Source organism: Meleagris gallopavo, chromosome 1 (assembly GCF_000146605.3).
Source record: "Meleagris gallopavo isolate NT-WF06-2002-E0010 breed Aviagen turkey brand Nicholas breeding stock chromosome 1, Turkey_5.1, whole genome shotgun sequence".
NCBI classification, from domain to species: Eukaryota; Metazoa; Chordata; class Aves; order Galliformes; family Phasianidae; genus Meleagris; species Meleagris gallopavo.
This window is the reverse complement of record NC_015011.2, coordinates 130,320,710-130,344,144: the sequence shown is the minus strand read 5'-3', so window position 1 is coordinate 130,344,144 and position 23,435 is coordinate 130,320,710. Positions and strand designations below refer to the sequence as shown.

At 38.8% G+C, this 23,435-nt stretch overlaps 1 protein-coding gene across 3 annotated transcripts in view; it reads right to left on the bottom strand.

Moving 5' to 3' along the window:
• The window catches only part of LOC100543135 (sodium/hydrogen exchanger 4), a 33,215-nt gene that overhangs the window by 5,698 nt on the left and 4,082 nt on the right, over positions 1–23,435 (bottom strand). Inside the window, exons 4-12 of one of the 3 annotated variants that reach the window (XM_010727997.3) lie at positions 18,750–18,887; positions 18,158–18,417; positions 15,360–15,577; positions 11,131–11,333; positions 10,388–10,474; positions 9,053–9,123; positions 6,569–6,730; positions 2,687–2,783; positions 302–433 (exon numbers count right to left, since the gene is read on the bottom strand). In XM_010727997.3, coding sequence (XP_010726299.1) covers positions 302–433; positions 2,687–2,783; positions 6,569–6,730; positions 9,053–9,123; positions 10,388–10,474; positions 11,131–11,333; positions 15,360–15,577; positions 18,158–18,417; positions 18,750–18,887 — 1,368 coding nt within the window. Of the gene's footprint in view, positions 1–301; positions 434–2,686; positions 2,784–5,505; positions 6,322–6,568; positions 6,731–9,052; positions 9,124–10,387; positions 10,475–11,130; positions 11,334–15,359; positions 15,578–18,157; positions 18,418–18,749; positions 18,888–23,435 lie in introns of those variants that run through there. The other 2 variants (XM_003203170.4, XM_019623180.2) reach the window with 2 other exon arrangements.

Sequence of the window (23,435 nt, the reverse complement as noted above, 5' to 3'; positions counted from 1 at the left end):
CAGAAAAATCTTACTCTTATTTTGTACGTGAGAAAGCAATGCAAGTTACGTTACTTCTTACAGCCACAGTAGGTGATTTCTGACCAAGATATAGAGAGGTAGGGCATAAGAAATGCTGCTGTCCACATGCTAAGCAAAGGACTTTTTTTGCTAAGGTGCTCCATGACCATGTTGAAGAGAGCATCCACTTTAGTTGTTGCAAAAAGCATATACAGATAGATGCCTCTTTCCCTGTTTACAGAGAAGCAGAGGCACTTTTTAGTTTTTTGATTACAGGAATAGCAGTTTGCATAACAGGTACCGGTCTACCCCAAGGTAAGCTATTCCCCTTCCTGCAACTCTGCCTCAGGCTGTGCTGTCGACGGATGAGGATTTCTTGGGCCTGTTTCTCGCTGGTGTTGGAAGGTAGGTTGTGGCGGTTGTATGATGGCGCCTGTAACAAAAAACACACCCTGTTAGTTTCCCTTTGCACATGTGATGTTAATAAGGAGAAACTGTGCAGACCAAAGATAGCATGGCCAAGGGCACACTACCAACTTGATAAGAGTCTCTTCTGTACCGTGAGCAAAAAGGCAGCCTCACACTAACCTTGCTCCTGCTCAGCAAGGGTGCGTTTCAGGTTGGATATCAGGAAAAATTCCTTCTCAGAAAGAGTGGTGAGGTAGTGGCACAGGCTGCCCAGGGGGCTGGTGGAGTCACTGTTCCTAGAAGTCTTCAAAAAACATGTGGATGTGGCACTGTGGAACATAGTTTAGTGGGCATGGTGGAGGTAGATTGATGGTTGGATGAGGTGATCTTAGTGTTTTTTCCAACCTTGATTCTATGATTTCAATGTCCTTTTTGGTAGACTCATGTCAGCTCAAAGTGCACCATAAAACATATCCACCTGCACAATTCTGTCAGCACCTCTGAGCTTGGCCTCCCTTTCTCAGCCCTCTTCTGGTTATGGAATTGGAAGTAACAGATCTGAGGTAGGTCTCAGGAAACAGATAGCTTGTTAACACATCTCTGAACTTTGATACTAATATTACTGAGCCAGAGCAAGTTGCAGATATGTTGAGATGTAAAGATAATGCTTAGAGTGTATCTCCTGAAAGCAATGTACAGCTCAGTTTGCTTTCCATATTTGGAACTTAATCCCTTAATATTACACCTCAATATTACCCTAACACTGAACTTTTTTTTTTTAGGATAAGCTTCTTAATTTATTGCTAATATCTTGTGAAACAGAGGAAAAGATAATAATTCACTGCCTTAAAAAAATAATAAAAAAAAAGTTTAACAGAGGAGTTTAAGATGAGAAACTTAAGTGCAAAATCTAGTCTAAATCTCACTTGAGCTGGTTCCTTCTGAAATTGCTCTGGCAGGGCAACGTATCCCCATGCCTTCAAAGTTTAAAATGAAGTATTAGAAGCAGTATTACTTTACTTCCAATCTTTCATTTCCAAAGCACAGAGTTTTCAATGCCACATAGGAAGTGACTGGCACTAATGGTCATTATTGTAATTGATTTTGAAGAGAGAGAGTTCATTTCAGCTATCTAAATGAAGGCAGCCATATATGCAAATTGTTACTGGAAAGATAAGAAATTAATATTATAAGGATAATTGGCCATGGCAAATCAAACAAAATTGAGAATGAATATCATATTAATAGTGACATATTTAAATAGCAGGGCATAGTGTTTTCTAGCTAATGTGTGTTACGCGAGTTAGCTTAGTTTATCTGCATAATTTCAAGGTTACTGTAATATATCCTCTCCAACTCTTTACTGCATGAGATCACTCAGTTGAACAGTTGCATATTCTGGGTTCAAGATTGAATTAAGTAGATAGGATGTCTTGGGCTGCATCAGAATCTGTACAAATTTCTGTAAAACAAATCCCCACTAAGGTATTATTTTTGAGGGGAATAACAAAAGCCTGTCAGACAAAGCTCCAGAGGATGTGGAATTTTTCTTTTTTCCTCCTTTGGCGAGGGGAAACTGCAACTCCCACACAGAGGGAGGATGCAGCAGCCTGCCTCCCAACTGACTTTGAGTTACATGATGTTTACCACCTCTGCACTGCAGTTTCATGGCTGCTGGTGACCTGCCATCCTGTTTCCCAAAAAAAGCCTTGCTACCCCAGGGTTCCTCAGCAGCTGCCAGTGCCGTCTGCGACCATCTACTGCCCTGACATGCAAGGCACCTGCCCAACTTCCCAGACCTGGAGTGCTGGGTCCCTGAGAAGCTGTGTTATACCTTTTTGGTGCGACACATAAAACATGTCTGTGCCTGCTGCTTCAAATACACGGGCTAAACTACAGGGTGAGGCAGGTGGCACACGTGGCTGTAGGGACGGGTGGACTTCAGCAGGAGCAGGCTACAGGCCATGGGTGCCTGCAAGGACCCATGGGGTTGGGTCCAGGGTTGGAAGGTCAGCCTCAAAGGCTGTTTCTGAGTTGCAGGTTCAGCGAGGGAAGCCTGACCTCTACAGCTCACTCCTGGATATTCCTGGCTTTTCCCACTGCTGTCAGAGCTTGTAGAAAACCCCGCTTTCCATTTTTCCAATCAGGCAAGACTCCTTGCCTTCTCTGCCCAGCTGCTGCTGGTCCCACCACTACCATCACCCTTGCCATGAGGTGGGGAGGGCAAACAAAAGCCTTCAGTCAGCAAATACTGCATGATAGCAGATTGCTCACACACCCTTTGTCGCACTTGGTACAGGTTATGGGCCAGGACATTCCTCATGGACTCCACTTCTCCAGGGGAGAGCTTGTTATCACGCCGGTTTCTACAGTGCCTGTAAATAAAAAAAGTTTAAATACAATATTAAGCCGATTAAATGCTCTTGTCATCAAATGGAGCATGATCTGCTTTCAGCATTAAGACTGTGAAGAGCCTTTCAGTGAGCAGTGTTGCCACAAAATCATTCAAAGCTGAATGAATTACAACAGGCTTGACTCCTTCCTGAGCTTTATCAATACACACGGGTGTTCAGAAACTACCCATATGTTGGACTGAGCAGCCAACAGGAAGGCATTTCAGTTTCTTCCTCTGTTTGAATCTGTTCTTCATTAGGTCTGGGCCTTGCTATCCTGCTGGCTTTAACTCCTCTTCTCCTCCTTAAGAAATAAAGCACATCTTAACTAAAAAGTCTGAGAGATCTGCTCTGTGGCTAGCAGAACATGTAGGGTTTCCTTGGTGTTGTGCCCATTTCTCTATTTAAAATGAAAGAACTACCTAAAAGATAGTAATCTTTGCATTTTTTAGCAAACTGGGACAAGAAGTGCATAGTCATTTGTAAGTGCCTGGCCTTTTCACTAGCAAAACAAAGATGAAAGCTGCTGTGAAACGTTAACTGGGTTTACTAAATCAGTCTGTGCGAGAGACAGTGTTTGGTTCCCAAGAAAATAAAAAAAAAGAAAAAAGAAAGTCATTATCCAGGATGAATCAGTCGAGTTCATCTTTTTGTTTCTGTTTTTTTTTTTCCTTTCTCCATTTTCCTTCTTTTCTCTTATTTAAACTTTTATCATGTTTTTATTCTCAACTAAGTGATGTCCTTAAAGTTCTGCCTGCAAACTGTGCAATTAAAGAATGGATTATTATCAATGTACAGTACTGACAGAGTACTGATTTTTACCTGATTTTTACTCCCTCTGTAATAAATTTTAACAGCAAAGGAAGGTAGATGGAAACTTAATTAAGAATATGCTGTAATCATCTGAATGTTGCTTGAATGCTTGAATTTTGCAATCATAGCTAGTTTAACAAGATTACCACATTTTGTGCTATAATAAAAAAGACAGAGGGAAAGAAAAGTACTCTTTTTCTGAATTCTACCATAAATCTTATCTCAGCTTCAAGAAATCTATCCCAAATTATATATGATTGACACTGATCAATTCCCAGCACCAGCAACAACAAACCTAGATATTTACCAGCAGGGAAAACAGACCAACACCGACACCTAATTTCAATCCAGCTAACATTTTTGTTTGATTTGTTGGTTAGTTGGTTGCTTGGATAGGTTTTACTTGCTTCCAGCTCTCAGGGATAACACTGAGAGGATCCAGATATGTTTCCAAATTCCCAGGCTTACGTGAGCAATTTCAATGCACCTTTCTCCCATATTGAGTCTGGCATATTCCAGGCTGTAGGACAGCCCATGTATACTACTTTCCACAGCAAGTAAACTAGTCTTTCAGCGGCCCCTAGTTGCAGTCACTTTGGACAAGACAGGGACTGAGAAGCTCGGGCACAACTGTGAAAGCAAACATGAGCACAGCCCTTGGGGACTAATGGCAATCAGCCTGTTAACTCGTACTGCTCTCTAGAACACAGCGTTGGATTGTTTTTGTACAGCAAATTGAATAAGCGTAGCTGATACAAACGATGTTGATGTCATAGGGAATAACCTTTCTGATCCTCATTTCACCCAGTGTCTCCACTAGGCCTTTGCAACTTGAAGGTGGGAACAAACAGCAGGAAATAATGAGCAGAACTCCAGCAGAAGACATCAGGTTACCTCTTTACATTTCCAGTTGCATACTTGTCCACATGCCATTAGAGAAAAAGTGACCAGCCCTAAGTCATTTGAAGGCTGATAGCCTATCTCTTGAAGTTAAAAAAATAAAATGTCAGAGATGAAACATCTCTCTAATGGGTATTTATAAGGAGTATTTTCCCAGAATGCAACCATAAAAACACAGTTTTAATTGTATTTGCTTGGTTATGTTTTTGCCTTTAAAATCCTTATTTCTAAGATTGATATTTTCCAAGCCGTCATAACTTAATGTTCTATTTCCATTTCTCCAGTTCACACTGAAAATGCTTAGTGCATATTGAATACTAACTTCACCTCCAGGACTCCCACCCACTTGAATTCAATACCTGAGCACAGAGCTAATCCACAGCATTGGACATCTGCCTTGATTGTTATAGAGTATTTCCCCATGTGTCTCTAACATGACAGAAGTGGCCAGAAGTGCTGATCATTTTTCTCACTACCGTGGCACTGCAAATACTGCTTTATATAGTATGAGGTGGAAATTGGCTTCAAATTGCTACTGGCTCATGGCCAGATTTTTGTATCCCATCTAAGGACAGACACAATATTTAATAAAACTATTTACACATGCTTTCATTCAGAAACATGTTAGTCATAGGCAAGTTTACTTAATTACTCAAAAGAACGGAGGTTTAAGGACTGCGGCATTGGCTCAGACCACAGATCCAATTAGCTCAGTATCCTGTCTCCTCCAGGGCTCGGCACTAGACAACTTTTGAAGAACAGAGTAGGGAAAGCTTGTATTTTCCTGAAACACTCTTGTAGCCCCAAGGACCAGAAAGTTTCCAAGCTACAGGAAAGCTACACCTTTTTTAAAGGTGACATTTTATTTTCAAAAAGGCTATCTCAGTAGGAAAAACTGTACATCGCGGATTGAAGTAGAGCTGGCAAAATCTTAGTCTATCATATCAGCTGTTTCTTGTAGAATATTTTTCTGAATATCTGAATACTTATCTCAGGAGAGAATTTCTGAACTAATCTGAAGCAATTTGTCTTATTTTCTCTTTCTGTCAAGAAAAGAAAGGAAAATGGTTTGTTTACCATAGACAGTCTACCAACCTTGCACATTTACTCTAGACTCAGAGCAGTTAAGGGAATACAGCAGACAGAAAGGAGCCTGGTGGTCACACAATCTCTTTTAATATGATCCATTTGGCAAAGAATGACTTAGAAAGAGAAGGGCTAGGTCTTACACAGCAAGCTGACTTCAGTTTCAAGGAAGTAGATGAATCTTGACATGATTATGTCAGTTTTAAGAGAGATTTTAGTTTAAATTCCAGTTGTTACTTGAGCTTTTTGGGGTGATGTGAGAAGAGCATTCACTAAAGAAGATATGCTGGGCCATGCCAAAGGCTGCTGCAGAATGAAAGGGCATATGCCTTGGGAGAACTAGTATTCATTTAGTGTACTGAGAAAATGAGGAAACCTTACTGAGGTAAATTCCTTATTTTCCCTGCTGAAAATCCAGAGTAAGGTTCAGAAAGCGTTCTCTGTGTCCCCTCCTGTTTTTCTTTCCATTTTCTTGTCTTCTCTGCAACCATGTTCTGGCTAATGCTGGGTACAGAAGTACCAAAATATAAGAAAATTTGAGGGACTGAAATCTGAAGTAAAAAAACCTGCAAATGCTAGAAGGAAATTTGTTCTCTTCTGCTTGAGATAGTGGAATGAAGGCCTTTCCTCTATCCTCTCCTTCACTTCTCTCAGCAGCTGGCAGTGATGAGCAAAACCCTTCCACACCTGACTCATGATGTCTTTTCCAAACTGCCCATCACTGAAGAAAAATATAGAAAGGAAAGAACAAAAAAAGGTAATTATTCTTAATTTTCACTCTATGAACAAAGAATCAATGTGCAAATAAGATGAGTGCCAAAGTGCTGGCCCAAAAAATACCTTCTCTCCTCATTACTGTCTTTATCTTACTTCTCTGTTAAAAACATAAAATTTCTTGGGAGGTTCCTCTTTTTTCTCTCCTTCCATCCTGTCCTTAGTCTGCAAAGGATAAAGAATCCCATACTCACTGTAAAGAAGCTGTGGATGATTCTGAAATTTTCATGGCATTCTCAGCCATCTCGATGGCCAGTTTTATTTCCATCTTTTTATACAATGACACAATGCTGGATTTGGGTTGATGTTCCCGAATTAAGATTTTCTTCAAATACTTATTGTCAAACTTCTTAAACCTGTAAAAGAGATGCCAAAATAAAGGGTAGGAAAAGGGTTTTGTTTTGGTTTTTTTTTGTTGTTGTTATTATTTCTGTGGAAATAAGCTGATGTTTATTCAAATGTGCACACATATAAATCGGCAGTAGAAACTGAATCCAAATTGGAGGCACCTGTGGACTCCTGAAGTACAAGTGAGCAAAGACTTTTAGGGGCAAATTTGGTGTGGTTTGCTGGTTCATAGAGATTGTGAAACCCACTGGACAAAAGAAAGAGTAAAGCTGCAATCAAAACAAAACAAACAATCAACCAACCAACCAAACAAAACAAACAAAAAAAAGGGCTGGGAATGTGTTTGCATGTAACCCTACCACATTTGTAAGAAAAGAATGTAGCCAGATTCCATGCTTTTGTACAAACATTGTATTCTAACAGAGCATAACAGCAGCAGCTGCTCTTACAGTAATCCTGGCCTATTCATTCAGCCACCAATAATGCTCCAAATGCCCCTGTATTATACTGTATCAGCAGCATTATACTGCTGATAATTTTGAATCCTGACAATTAGAGCGGAGAAAATATATTTCTTTGTATTCTGAATGTCAGAGGAGTTGAATGGACCTCAAAGTGCTATGTACACGCATGTTGCAGATTGAAAAATATCTCTAATGTCTGGCATAATTTAAATGTGAATGTATGTGTGTGTTTTGGAACAGGTATGTCCTTTCAGGCAGATGTTTATCAGCACAGCAGCAGATTCTCTTACAGCTTTCTATCAAAGGAATATATTATCACAGCAAGGTAATGCATTCCACAATGCTAAGAAAAAGCAATGGAGTTTGCACGTTTTCTTTTCTTAAAATCTGGTCTTTATACTTTAATATAAAAGAGAGGTATATAAAAGTTTCCACTGGAAATGGAGCTCTTTATGTTTTTCTGTGTACCAGAGAGCTACTTGGAGTGTTATCTCTTAAGTAATTAATTCTGATACACATATGCTAGGCATCTTTAAAGCTACAGAGAAAAATCTAGTGAATACGATTATCTTACATTAAATGTTTTCACATACAATGTGCTATTTGATTCTGCTTCTGAACTGAAACATTACATTTACGAAAAAAAATTGGACAAAATTATCATAGTTGCCGAGATATGCATTCTAGAGGAAATAAATCTTTTTTCTCACTGGAATGTGGAAATACAGTTATTTGAATGGAATTACTGCTTCAGGAGTGATTTGTTCAGCCTATTGGCTGCACAGGCATTGATGTGGCCTCAGAGGATAGCTTTGAGAACCAGAAAGACATTTCGGCATCCAGGTCCAGGTATGTGCCCTATCTGCATCCTCATACCCTGATGGGACAAGAACTATATGTAAACTAGCCTTCTTTTCACTCCCATAGGGAAAAACCCAGTCGTAATAATGGGTGCTGCCACATGTGCCAGCAGACACCAATCTGGATTAAGGGATTCCAGTGCTGAAAAGTAAGCCAAAGGACTCAGGCACAGAAGTCTAAGCAAAGCCTAAAGGATAACATTTAGCCCATGGCTTCTGAGAAAAAGGAAGGTGAGTATGTCTCTACACCTCCATTCACATGCTGAGGTGTTGGCCAGCATGACCACTGCAATCACTTGGGGAAGAAGGCGGCTCAGAATGTTGGGTTGGTCTCTTCTGAGCAATGCCTGGGTCCACAAAGTTTCAAAAAAAATCACCTTATCTTGCTCATAGAAGACTTATCAAAGGTTCTGAGGTTTCTGAGTAAAGACTATCTTGAAACTATCAACTTGTGCTAATAGATACTTATATTCCACTATTTCCTTCAGGGTTATATATATTACATTCTATGTATTTAAAGCTGATTGAGTACAAAGATCTGTAAGAACAAATGGGTAACTATTACTGAATTCGTTTTCACCTACAAAGGATAATATTTACCAAAGAGGCTTAAAGAGAGAGGCGGTGAAACACCACTCCCTATTCCAAATCCAATCTAAATCCTAAGGAAGCACTGCGACAGATCAAAGATTTATGCCAAAGCGTACACACAGGCTGATGCCTGCAACATGAGTTTATCTTCTGTGTTTTTCTTTAAGAAGGGTTCATTTTCTCGCTGTTTGTGCAGAAGCAGTTTAGCAGACAGCATATAGGCACTGCACTCCCAAGAGATATTTGTTATTCAGGAGTTCACCTTTAAAAAGAGATACTGAACATCTCAAATATTTTCATGCTATTTTTCACCTTGTGGGGCATAAGATGGACCTCTTATTTTATTTACTTTTTTTATTTACTATCACAGATGATAGGCTATTTTATTGTAACAGTCTGAGTAAGATATGCTTACTTATCTCTCAGCTGGTAATGACTCCAATGTCCACATATATCTTCAATACCAGCCTTCAAGTGATCCATCAACTAGAGAAAAAAAAAAGTGGCCATTATGAAAAAATGGTGTCACCACAAATATGCAACTGTTGACAAGATTTTGAGATTTTTAAATGGGGAGGTTGAGTTAATTCTGAAAACATCTAAAAATCAAGTCCAGTATCCCATTATGCACTGTCACAGGTGCTGTGCTTGGCTGCTGTGTCAATATTTTGATTGAAGTGGTAATTCTGTCAATATACCATCATCTTACCATCACCTAGCAAAACACAGACCCATGTAAAGGACTGTTCCCGGTAGAAAACAGTACTGAGCATCCAAGCAGCATTTTTTTTTGTCTACTATGATCAAAACCTAAATTATTGGGTTTGTCACTCAAGTCTCCTCTCAGCCTATGTGACATCCTTCCACGTGCATGGGGGCAGGTACTCTACACTATAACTTTTACCTAGAGATTGCAAATCCTCTGATGATGTTGCCTATTGTCATGAGAACAGCATCACTACAATCAGAATTTTCAAACATCAATTTTTTGTGTTTGTGTTTCCAGCATTACAGAAATAAATAGATAGAAAATGGCCAATTCTTGAATACATATAGTCATACATTTTGCTTTTAAACAAAACTTAGTTTTGTTCAAAGTTAAGTGTAAAAGCTGAAATAGCAAGAATTAAGTTCACCTCAATTTGAAATCAGTTGAGATTTTCTGATTTTGCCAGTGTCCTTGAATGTGTTTAAGGCACAACATTTTTGTTAATTTTGGACATATTCCCTACTGTGAAAAGGAAAGCATGTACTTATATTTTGTTTAGTGCTACTATCGGTTTGAGTAGTTTTTTGTTATTTTGTATATTGGTAACTTGAGAGCTAAAGCAAAGGGAGAAAGACCATTATTCAGAATAATTTGGAGTGAAATTTGCAGACCAATGGTTCGACACATTTCAGTTCAGTAAAATTTTATTAAAGACTTTGAAGGTGTCAGTGTGTTTATAATCAATCAAAAGATGACAACAAAGATATCTGACAAATCTAGCTGGAAAGGATGATAAGTGCATTTAATAAATTCTACTTTTATGTGTCCTTCTTGCCACAGTCACAATATCCAGATGTAAGAGATCTACTATGCTGTGATTGTTATGGTACAAATATGACAGTTATTATGGGTTCAAATGAAAAATCATGTTTTAAATATTATGCCTAGGATTTCCTCCAAATGTTCTAAACTGCATCCAGAGTTAAAACACCCTTTCTTTTCTTCTTTTTAGGGTACCAGCAACTGATATCAAAAACTTACTCGCATGTGAATTTCTTCATTGATGGACTCCTTTTTGTTGGTCTTTTTAACATCCAGATATCTGACCAATGGTCCAATTGTGATTCCCTGCATTTGGAAAAAAATGAGTTGAAATGTTAAAATGTTAATAAACTTTACCAAAAAAAAAAAAAGAGAGAGAGAGAGAGAAAACAAGCAAATGGATTTTATTTTAATCTGTCAGAAATTTTTTCTCTTAGAGTAATTAGGGGTTAAACCAGAAGAGGATTAAAACTCAAAAACTTATATATATATATATGGCTATTTTTAAAATCAATATCATATTTATCAAGGCATTTTAACTACGTAAGGTAAGTGACTCCTTGTCAAATTTCTCACAAAAAAAAACTTCACTTGAATGAAAACATTGTCTTTTTGAGGTCCCTACAATCCTGAAACTTTTTACTTCAATATTTTCGAAATTATTATTTTTTTTAATGTCGAAACCATTTGCAGCTGCTTTCAATTCCCTATTGCACAAATAGAGAATCTGGTTTATTGAACAACAAAACTGGTTTCTTGAAACATTCTGATGGGATCTAAGTGCCTAACCACAAGTCTGTAGAGTTCCATGGGCACTCTAAAGTGTATGAAATCTTTGTATGTGTAAATAAAGAGCATGGGACATCCAGAAGATCCAGTTCCTCCTTGCAGGGCACTGTAAGCCAAGTGGAATAAACTAGTCACCTCAGATATGTGAAAGCAACTCATTAAGAAATAGTTACCTGAATAAACACGGTGAAATATATAACTACAAGTGTAGCAGTAATGAACAATTTTTTTCTTGGGAAAAGTTTCACTGGAAGCAAGAATGCAAGAGAAAAGCTGCTGGCTCCTCGAAGACCACTGTAGGAAATAATGAGTTGATCTTTGAAGGTGAAAGGGTACATTCGGAACTTGTTACTAATGTAGAAGAGGGCAAATACACCTAGAAAGACCAAAAAAACAAACAAAAACAAAAACAAACAAATTAACAAAAAAGCATCACTATTAGGCAAGCAGGAAAAGACAATATTTAAAGCAAAACGACATCTTGTCCCAGGATGCTGTTGACAGACATTTCTTTTGATTTTTGGTTCTTGTAAGTTCTCTTTGATCAACTGCTGTATCTGCCTTATGTGAAAAAATATCTTAGAAAAAGAGTATATTTACTAACTGTTTCAAGTTTTAAATGTACGTATGGGTTTTGAAGTGAGATTAGGGGAAAAGATTTACTTCCTATATTTATGTTACACAGTTCTCTGAAATGATGTGAAAAAGAGGTAAACCACTAGAAAACATTTTTTCGTGTGCTTTCCCTTGCGATGTTTCCTGCTTTCTGCACATGATCTGCCCACAGTGTTTGAACAGTTATTTATTAACATGTCCTGTGGACAGGTTTACTGAAAGGCAGAAAGTAATAGCATTTTAATTTTGAATCCCCCAGTTTATTGTTTCTGTAATTCTGTTTATTACTTTGCTTTCATTTCCTTGTTAATATAAAGTCAATCAGACAGTCTGTGGCTGTATAAGGACTGCAGTTTTTGCTTTATAGAGTACATTTAGTGAACTGCTTGAGTTTCTCTTAATCTTCTTTATCGTAAGACATGTCTTATGATTTTGTGCAAACTGTTACGCTGCAGAAATAAATGTTGAATATTGGACAGACAAACCTACTACACTATGCTAGACATCAGCTACTCACACTGAAACTGTGTTATGTGAGGTGTCACCTCTGGGCCAATTCTTTTTACCTTATTCAAGCTACAGAGAAAATGATGCAGTCATTTTGGCAAGCAAGTTCAAGACAAATATTTTGGCCTTCCTCAACAAAACTCTAGCACTCACCTAGATGTCCAACAGATAAATGAACATGTGGCAGAAAAGTGACTTTTATATTACAAAAGCAATTTTTCTGTCTTTGTCTGAAGAATATTTCTATATGGACTCCAAAATTAAGCTTTTAAAAACGTACAGACTATGCTTTGCCCAAAATTAGCAAGAAAATATTTAATAATTACTGCCTTTTTGCTGTCAGCCCACAAGTCATATCACCTTCCTCCAGGTCTTGAATTTCAAAGATCTTGAAACTTTTATCAACTTTGAGGATCAAACCAATATTTCTTCCTACTTTATTATTCTATTTGAGTTTGGAATGAACCACCTCAGAGTTCTACAAAATATCATCTGAACGTCAGATCCTCAGTGCCAACACTTACTTGGTCCCAGACTCAGAGTACTGTAGCTTGGAAAGGAACTTTGAAGGTCATCTAGTTCAAACTCCTGCTCAAAGCAAATCTAATCAGATCAGGCTGTTCAGAGTTCCAATCTGGTCTTGAATGCATTCAAGGTCTGAGAGCTGTGCTGCATTTATAATAATGGAGCACTCATACATTAAGAAATTAGTTCCTACTCTCAATTTAAAGTATTTAGTGTTCCAGCTTGTGTCTGTTGTCTCTTATCCTACTGGAATGCACCTCTGTGAAGTCTGGCTTCATCATTTCTCTATCCTCTGACTGAGTACTTGTAGATATCAATAGGGTCTACTCCAAGCTACCTCTTTTTCAGGCTGAACAGAACCAGCTCTCAGATTCTTCTTGTATGTCCAGTGTTCACCACTTTGGCAGCCTCTACTGCACTTCATCCATGACCTTTTTACCAGGAAGTCCAAAACTGAGCACAGCACTCCAGGCACAGCTAATACTCTTACTGTTGCTGAAAAGAGAGGAAGAAATTCTTCCTTGGGCCTACTGGCTACACACTTCCTAGTGAAGTGCAGGATGCAGTTGATCCTCTTTACCAAAAAGGCACACTTCTGACTTTTGTTCAGCCTGCTGTCTACCTAGGGAGGTCCTTCTCTACAAAGCTAATTCCAGCCTGTGTTAGTACATAGAGTGAGTGCAACCAACATGCCAACCCCTACATTTGCTTTTTCTGAGCTTTGTGAGCTCTCCGTCAGAACTTTTTTCCAGTCTGTTCAGTTCTCATTGAATACTAGCCTTGCCATCCATTATATTGACTACTCTCCTCAACTTATCAGCTGCAAACTTGCTGAGTGTACACTCCATTCCACTCTCCAGGTCTAATGAAAGCTATGCTGATCCCTTCACTGAGCCCTGAGGGATGTCTCTAGAATCACAGAATAATAGAATCACAGAATAGTCTAAGTTGAAAGGGACCCTTAAGATCATCTAGTTCCAACCCCATGCTATAGACAGGGACACCTCCCACTAGACCAGGTTGCTCAAAACCACATCCAGTCTAGCCTTGAACACATTCACAGCCTCCCTTGGCCAAAGTTTCTAGTGTCTCACCACCCTCACAGAAAAGAATTCCTTCCTAATATCTAGTCTAAATCTACTCTGTTCCAGTTTAAAGTCATTCCCCCTTGTCTTGTTGCCACATTTCCCCACAAAAATTCCCTCTCCAGCCTTCCTGGAGGCCCCCTTCAGGTACTGCAAGGCCACTATATAGTCCTCCCAGAGCCTTCTCTTCTCCAATCTGGAAAGCCCCATCTCTTTTGGCCTGTTGCTGTAGGGGAGATGCTCCAGCCTTCTGATCATCTTCGTGGCCCTCCTCTGGACCCACTCCAACAGCTTCATGTCCTTCTTGTGTTGGAGGACCAGAACTGGACATAGTACTTCAGGTGGGATCTCATGAGAGCAGAGTAGAGGGGCAGAATCACCTCCTTTGACCTGCTGGTCACACTTATCTTGATGCAACCCAGGATATGGTTGGCCGTAATCCTGATGTTTGTCTACTAGCTTGCACTTCTCAGGATCTAATATTTCACAGTCTCATTGTCACTGCAGTCAGAGCTGCCCTTGATCTTCACATCTTCAGATGTTCCTTCCTTCTATGCGAGTAGAAGAAAAGACAAAGCATGATTCATGGTTGTCTCATTGACAAATGCATCAAGAAATTTTCTTCAACATTTTTCAGAAAACTCCTGGATAGCCATATCGCCCTTCTAACAAATACTGGCATAGTTAAAGTCTCCCATGAGTATCAGGGCCTATAACACTTTCTCCAGTGCATAAGCAATGCTTTGTCTGTCTCCTTTTCTAGATCAGAAGATCTGCAGTAGACAGGTATTAAAACATCAGATGTACTGGTCTCTCTGAACCACTGGTCCTCCAATTATTATGCACATACTTTCTGTTGGCTCCTCACCTTTGCCAAGGGAAAGCTCCATACATTAAATCTGTACTTTTATAAAGAGCACAGTTCATCTTCCTTGTCGTCCTATTCTGTCTTTCTCAACTTTTCAAAGTTTCTGCTGGCCCATCCTTGTCATCAGGAGAAGATGAGAAATGGTGTCCCACAGCTATTGTAACATCCTCTAGGAAATCCTCTGCCCATGCTCAAGGAATCATGGTCGCATAGACGAGGAAGTAGGAGACCTTTGTAGGGACAGGAAAATACTGCGTGCAGAAATTGAATAGTTTCATAGGCACTACTTTCTAGTGGTTTAAAACCTCAGTGTCCAAACTGACTTGTGAAGATCATTAGTATAGCGTGGATTGCAACCTTATGCAGTAGTATCAGCTTGAGGAAATGCAGCTGGAAATCTGCCTAGAAGAAAAGGACCTGGGGTGCTGGTTGGCAGCTGGCTAAATAGTTACACAATGTGATGAAAATACTGTGAAGCCCACTTATCCACAGGCATATAGTTAACTAAGATGTCTGCTTCTATATAGGTATAATCATGGCAATGTTTCAATTTTGCTAAATATTTTCTATTCTTACCTAATCATATAGTCTGTGCTTGAAAACTGACATTAAGATTTGTTTGATGTTTTTCCTTCTTTTTCTGCATGTGTGGATTTGTGAAATGAAGTTGTCTGTAATGCGTGCCTACTAAATTCATTATTAAACTGGTTATACCAGTCTGCACCAGCTTTTCTAACACACCTTTGCACCGAAAGATTTCTTTCAGAGATGCAGACCAGGTTGTCTGCAAAAACTGACTTACTCAGTGTCCGCCAAATGAGGCAGAAAAGCAGAGTGAAGCAAATAAAAGCCCAGTTCCACTCATGATTTTTCCCCACTGTAGACACTCCCATGAAAACAAAGATCAGGGTCTCGCTGACGCTGCTCAACATCTTCATGAAGTATTTTATTGTCGTGTAGGAATTCTGGGAAACATTCTCCTCTACATATTTTTTCATAGTCACTGCACATGCTGTCATCCTGTAGGAGGTAAAACATCAGAGATCAACCACAAACTGCTTTTGTTGTTGTTTGTTTGTTTGTTTTTGATTTAATAGCAACTTGAGAATGCATTTATAGTCTTCATTATCAAATTTTAACCTTCCTAGTATAATGTAGCATTTTACTTCTTCAATAATGCTAGCTATGTCAGTTTAGTAAAAGAACTTCATTCAGCTTTATGAATCCATTTTGTATACAGGAAAAAGGAAGCAAATCAGTCAGCTTCCCTTGAGGGGAAATGAGGATATCACGTTCCTGTTCAAAGTCCTTTTTATTCTGAATGCATAATGCACAATCACCAAGCATCAAATGTTTGAGTATCAAACAAAGGGCAGTCAATTTTGTACCAGGCTGTGACTGTATTAATTAGAGGGACATAACCTGCCTGTGACTGATCTTTGCCTTGAGGTGCTGGTGGGAGAACACAGCTGTAGTTCTATGCAGGAGTCAAAGACTCCAGTGAGTCCTTGCCAGCTGGTTGGCAAATCAGCAGGACCAGGACAAGCTTCAGAAATTCTCCTCCCATAGAAGTCCACTGCTGCACAGCAGGGGAAAATTTAATTACCTTATAGATACGTCCTTCGTTCCTTTTAGTTAACCAGGGTGTGGGAAATGCTCCTAAGGAAGGAAAGGAATTTTTTTCCACCTCTTTAGTCCTTGTTACTCAAGCTAGAGCCAGCTTCAGAGGTATCAGCCATGACCCAACACAGACACTTGTCATATTCATGTTGAGCAGTAGTCTTCAAGCAGGACTACTGAACAATTTACTCTTATCTCCTTAATTTTCTACAGCTGTAGATAATTAGATAGATTTAGTGCAAGGCTAATAATATATTCCATCATCTATCTAATTCCTGTTGATATTATTTAGTCTTTGGGGGCTCCTTGTGATGATATTTTTCCAAACTTGTAAATTTGGAGAATATTGACTGCTCATTAAATAAGCCTTTATCTAGCTTCTGTTCTTTTAATTTCTGTTGAAGAAATCTCAAGGGTATTCTGGTAGAACTGGGCAGGTCCAAGGACATTCTAAGGCAATGCCATTAGGCATTAAATTTTAATACTGTTGACTTTCAGAGACACATGCATAATCAACTTTCATGATACAAGTGAGAAATGAATGAATTCCTCAATAATTTAGAAGGGTGACAATAAGTTCCCATCCCCAAAACAAGCAATAATTTCCTTAATGAAGCAGTAAGAATAATAAATCCCAATTATATTAACATTTTTTATTACTAACAATTTCAGTGTCCTAATGAAAATCAGAAGTAAGAGAATATAGAGCTGTGTAGTATAGTGTAATGGGTAGGCAAGGAAGCAGTATTCTGGGCAGTGCAGGTAGGAAAGAGCCCATGTGGTATTAGTGCTCACTGTGCAGTAGGTCTCATCCTGTTCACCCCCCTAACTTTCGGATTAGGGTTAGGGTTAAGTATCTCAGATACTTAAGAGCAAAGATGTTGGAGACACAAAACAGAGGCCATGACTCAATTCCTTTGTCTCATAGCTCAGAGAAACTCACCTCCTATCTAAATAGTTGTTTAATATGGATAATATTCTAATCTGGCTTTCCAGAGTTAGCACAAAGCCAGTCTTTCTCTGAAGCTAACCAAACCTGAGTTTGACAGGTAGAAATGAGCAGATGTAAATACCTCAACAGTCACATAATTTTATTTATTACCTTTGTCAACTGGATTGCCTCCAACAGGAAGCATTTTTCTGGAGATTCCTGTCCTCCAAGAGCACCAAAATCCACAAAGACTCTACTGGCACATGAGCTCAAAGCCACCCACTAGCTGATCAGTGAGCTCCATAGCATCTCACACCACTAGCTACAGGTTTTGCCACCTTGCCAAGTGACCTGTTCTTTACATTTCCCTCTTCTGAAGAGTTGTTAGGTGCAGAATCCTTTGAATCTCCTTACCAGCAGTCTTACCCTAATGTCTCTCACCTTTACCCCCTATTCCTTTCTCTTCTTCCAGTAATGCTACTCAAACCTAGTGTAATTCCAATAAATCATGTCAGAAATGATTTTCACAACTATACGCAAGAGCAATAACCCTGACATTCCTAAGTTTTTAAGTTTCCACTCATTACTTTTCATCTCTATTCTTATCCAGTGTTGAATGCTTAGTAGTAAAGGCTAAGCATTAGACATACACAAGTCTATTATCAATCCATTCTCTCACTGAACTGGTTCTACCAGAGGTAGACTGTTCCCTCATGCTCTGAGGAACAGAAAACTGTCAACTGGTGGCAACAGCAGACATCATACTCACAGTTTGCAAGATTTTTTTTCCAGTGGGCAAAAATAAAAAAAAATTAGTCAGCACAGATATCTATTCCTCAGTAGTACATCTCTGCCTACACTGAGTGTAGGCTTGCTTCTCCTAATTATCACTGCACTTACAGACCACTTAGAAGCTGTTTACTGACAATTTGTAGGCCACAGGCTGAAAATGTTGATATTAGTACAACCTCAATCTCAAGTAAACCACCTCCATGAAACACTGCCCCCTTCCCCAAGAGAGCATCTGGGAAGGCATAAGGAATACTCACGCCAAGATGCCTGAGATGTAAAGGATTTCAGCACACAAGTATGACAGGTAGCTGAACATGAAGACCAGCAGGGGTTCGATAGCAGAGACATTGTGGGTGAATCGAGTCATGAGGGCTGAAACAAACCCGAAGACAATGCCGAACAGCATGCCACCCAGTCCCACAACGAAGAAGCGAGCAAAGCCAGCGAGGATATCAATGGATTCAATCTCTTCATACTTGTGCATCTGGGTGAAGGCGATGAAGATGTTGTATAACACCTATGTGCAAAATGAGGAGACAGCTGCCAGGCATCTTTCAGAAGCTTGCAGACTTACTCGTTTGATACATATATCTATGTACATATGTGTGTCAGATATTGCTTTAGGCAAATCAGCAAAGTAATATTGAAATCTCAGATGGCTCATAACACATCCCAAATTAGGTGCTTTCCAAGTGTTCTGAAAATGGCAAAAAAAAAAAATGGAGAGTAGTTTGATGGTTATGTAAAAAGTAAAACTCTCAGGGATCAAATGTAATTAATGTACCTGAAAAATACTCATGCTTTTTTAGTTTTTGTATCAGAAGTTCAAAGCCCAGCTGGGTACCTTACCAAGCCCACGTGCACTCTCACATTCTCTTTCTGACTCATGATAGGGCAGGACAGAAACTCCAAAATGTACTTCTTACATAAATCCTGTTTAGCTGGTCTGTATGATCTGTAAATTGAACGCACTTCATTGGGTGGACTCTGAAATATCAAATGTCCTTCAGTAGTGCTTGATGCATAAAAATCGTTTAACATCACATCTCCAATGGGAAGGGAAAGGAAGGGAAGGGAAGGGAAGGGAAGGGAAGGGAAGGGAAGGGAAGTAAATGGCAACCTCAGATTCAGATTGCTTCTAGCTAGATAAGTACAGTTATTACAGTTCTGTTATTGGTGTTAAAGTAGAACACTTAGTTAATCAAAGTTTTAATGAATTGCCTTGTTAATACAATAATTATAGTCTATGCTGATTGACACTGAATAATCCAGAGAAAATGGCTGTCACAACTGCATTTACACAAAGAAATACCCAAAAGACACTTTCCCAGTCTGACTGAAATAGGCACTGGTCCCACTTTAAACCTCACTTCTAATACTCTCTTTCAGAGCTACACTCAGTTGCCCCACCCACACTGATCCCTACATGTTTTCTGTTAATGTTGTGTGGGAAGGGGAAGTTCACAGTCTCTCTAGTCTCACGTTTTGTATTTAATGCCACTTAACCTTCTTCACAACCTCAAGTAGGAAATAAAAGATAATTCCATTTACGTAGTTTAGATTAGATAAGTTTACCATGCTCATATTATTAATAATTCTCTTCTGCAGAAGTTCACGTTGAAAAATCTCAATTATGTTCTGATTTCATCCATCTTTTAAAAACTAATTGAAAGAATGGGTTAGTAATAAAAAAGCTCTTAGAAGCTGCTGACAGTTAGCTACCATTAAGTCCTGTCAGATCTGTCTACAGGGAATGTCTAGTATATGGGAGTCATCTTTCAGTTTTCAAGAGGATTTGGGGAACAACTAAAGACTCCGGTCTGCTGTAGCTGTTGTACTAAAGCATTAGTTCCATCAAAATAGAGGAAAGTCATTGATCTAATCTGTTCTTCTTTGTTCTTTCTTCTTCATACAGTTAATTTCAGGAGACTATTAAGAAGATTAAAGCAGATATTTTCAGATAGAAGAATCAAACTCATTAGGATAGTAATTATTCCCCAGCTACTAACCAATCTTAAATTGCAGCTGGGAGTGTATGACCTTGAGCTGTCAAACAGGCTGTTCTCCAGGAGTCTCATTGATAATATTTCTGGGGGACAGACAAAGCACAAAAAATATTTCATGAGAGCATTCCAAAGTACTGAGCCTCATTTTTCCTTTTGACTATGCATGAAAGTAGTCTCTTCAGTGATATGTAAAAAAAAGAGGGTTTGTGTCCCACAGCAAGTAAAATATCCTGTACTTATCATGCAATGTCTGATTACAAAGTCTATTCTCTTTCTGTTCCCCTTTCTTGCTGATTTCAACCTCTTCTTAAGACTTGAAATTCTTTATAAGTGATACCAAGGTACTGACCTGTGTAGTCTTTTGAATAATGTAAATTATCATCACCAAATGACTTTGTAAGTTTGTCCCTCCTTTTCTGCCTTCTAATGGATACGTATAAGTGAATCAGCATAAAAGTGAAAATTATTGAAATGTGACATTATTTCCTTTTTTTTTTTTTTTTCTCCTGGTAGTGTGCTTTGTGAGAATAAACTATTCTGTACAACAATTTACTTTGGGCATCACAGAAGTAAACCTCCATATAAAAGTTGTTTGACAAACAACTTGAGGTGTTTCTACTAGCAGAAGAAATACCATATTTCTTTATATGGCAGAAAAGCTTGGAACAGCTCAGGATGCCTTGGCTCGTTCACAGAGAAGGCATGGATTGATAGTTGTCCTCACTTAAGAACTTTGTGAATGTCATGCTTTGAGTTTTTTGGAGGGGACACTACCATGTAGCAGTGTACCACTAAATGACTGATAGAGCCAGGGAAGAAGAGCAAGCATTACATTTTCATGCATGTCTCCTGGGGCTGGATTCTCTGCTCCAGCTGCTGCTTCAGCGGTCGACATGACTCGAACATTGCACACAGTGCTCACATCAGGAGCTCTGGAAGCAAAGATTTTCAGGTGACTTCCTTAACTACTAACATATGCAGCCTTGAAAACACTTTATTTCCTATTCTATATCACATGAATTTTAATTTATTTTAAACACAATGTGTCAGCTTCAGCGACAGGTGGAGTATCTCCATTCCCCTCCCTAACATCCACACATCTAATAGTCAAAGCTTTCCTAGAGACATCAGAGAGGTAAACTCAAATTCATTCAAACAGAGAGATTATTTTTATTGGATCTCCATCATGCTTGAGATTTTTTTAACAGCTCTGTGACTGCACACAAAGAGAGGACACCATTAGAGAAAATGGTCTCTGCAGCTTCATTTTCAGTATGGCATGGTACACAGGTGTTCTCAGGGTTTCTGAAATCATAAATGAAGTGGACAGGGGAAATATCAAGTTTTCTGATGCACATGTGCTCAGCTCCTGTCAAGATGAAATGGACTGGGCATGTGCAGGAGTTGAGTTACAGAAACTTGAAACCCTTTGCAGCAAAATCAGGGTCCTTCACTCGTTCAAGCTTGAATGACATTTGAGCTGTATTTACCAACATCATTGTTTCATTCAGGGCTTTGAAACTCTCACAGTGGGACAAATCCTGTTGTTGCTTACACTATTCTGTTACTAAAAGTCTGCTGAGAAGATATTGGGAAAAGAAACGATTAGCAGGACCTAGTGCCTTCTTATTCCATTGACACACAACTCTAGTGAAGAGAATGGGAAAGGATATAAATGAGTTCAAAGGGTACAATTATCACAGTTATATGCATCAAAAGATACAGTTATTATTTTGTTCCAGTCTCTTCAATCACTGTTCTAACTCTGCGGTTTAGGAATTTTGTGTACTAAGGTATTAAACTCAGTATGGGAGAGGGAAAGCTATTGCTGCCTCAGGTATAATAGTTCAGCAAAAATCATACCTGCTTATCCTGCCAGTGAGAAAATAGCTGATAAGAGGCTAGACAGAACCAAGGGATATTTGTATTTTAATAACAGAAAAAAAATATATTTATTGTATCTAGGTGGTACTGCCTTTTAGACACATTGAGTTAAGTCAAATAAAGCTGGTAAGAGAGAAACAAGGAGGAAATGGTAAGGTAAGAACAGTTTTAAAGATTTCAAAATAGTAAGTGAAGTGTCAAAGAGGAAAAAAAATCTATTTGGGCTCCATCAACAGGATAAATAGTCTAGACTTCTCTTGCATATGGCCTGGTAGAGATTTTGCAAATGTGAACGCCCAGAAAATGTCTTGAGAGGTGACTGATACAGAAATGTAACAGAGAAGTCAAGAAATGGATTGTGATGTAGCTGCTTTAAGAGATTTAGTGAGGAGGTGCATGGGGCAAAGGGACCTCACAGTCATGTAGAGAGACCTCCCTTTTGTTTCTTTTGCTAACACACCTTGTATTGTACAAGAATACCTAAACACCTCTGTTTTTTAAGACCTTCTAACACTATAGATTTAGACTGTAACAGGATCCTGACTGAAAGTTCACATAAATTCTCACATCATGAGTTAGACTCACACGATAAACACAGATGGGAACAAAGGAAAGACAGGGTAGAGAGTCAGGCAGACAACAGACCAAACAAGTTATTCCAGAATGAAGAACAGATACTACTTTCTGAAGTCTACACTGGAAGGAATCAAAAGACAGGTGGCAGTGATAGACGCACTGTGCATTGTTAGTTACAGCTATAACGCATAAGCAGTATATATGCAAGGTTAAATAACACTTGTCCCTTAATTCTACTTTTGCCTTATATCTCTGATTCACCAAGGTGAACGATTTATGATCACTGGGCTATGGCTGCAATAAATTATTTCATTCTTTTTCCATTAAACATTACTCATGAGCTGTATTTCTCCCATGATGCCTTTGAGCAGTGAACTCCGTACAGCTTTTACAAGGCCAGATTCTGCTGTACCCACTGTATAACAGTATCTCAATACTTTTTATGTGTTTTAGATTCCTGTGATTTAAATTCTGTAAAGATCATATCTAGCAAAACTCCTTAACCTGTACTTAACTTTCAGCACATGAACAGCCCTGTTGATCTTTGTCTAATGAATTTCCTGCTCAAAATGTCTTGTTTGAAAAACATGTGGATTCTACTAGTCCACAGCTAGAATTTCAAGTTGCTCCACGCTTCAGTAAAAGCAGAGGGAAAATGGGGAAAGTAATAGAGAAAGGATCTCTGTCAAAAAGAAATCACAAAAAAACACTCTTTTTTAAAAATGAAAAGCAAAGCATTGTTTTGAGTACTTGGAACAAGATTTTCAAGAAAGGTGAGTACTTATCTGATGACAATTATTTTATCAATAGAAACAGTTTAGCAAAGTCATTCATGGTTTCTGAAATTCCTGTCGAAGGTCTCTGGAGAATTTCCTGGAAGGGATCAAGGCTACCAGAGACTGTCCATTTTTTTGCTGAGTGCTCTCTAAGGCATAAGATGCAGGAGGGTCTCCTGCATTGCTATCCCTGTTGCACTCAGTCCTTAAGGAGTACAATTTTCTGTTTATTTGCTTGCACAACACCGAGTGTGTTCCTATCAGCAAAATCTGCTTTCACTTATCTTTTCACT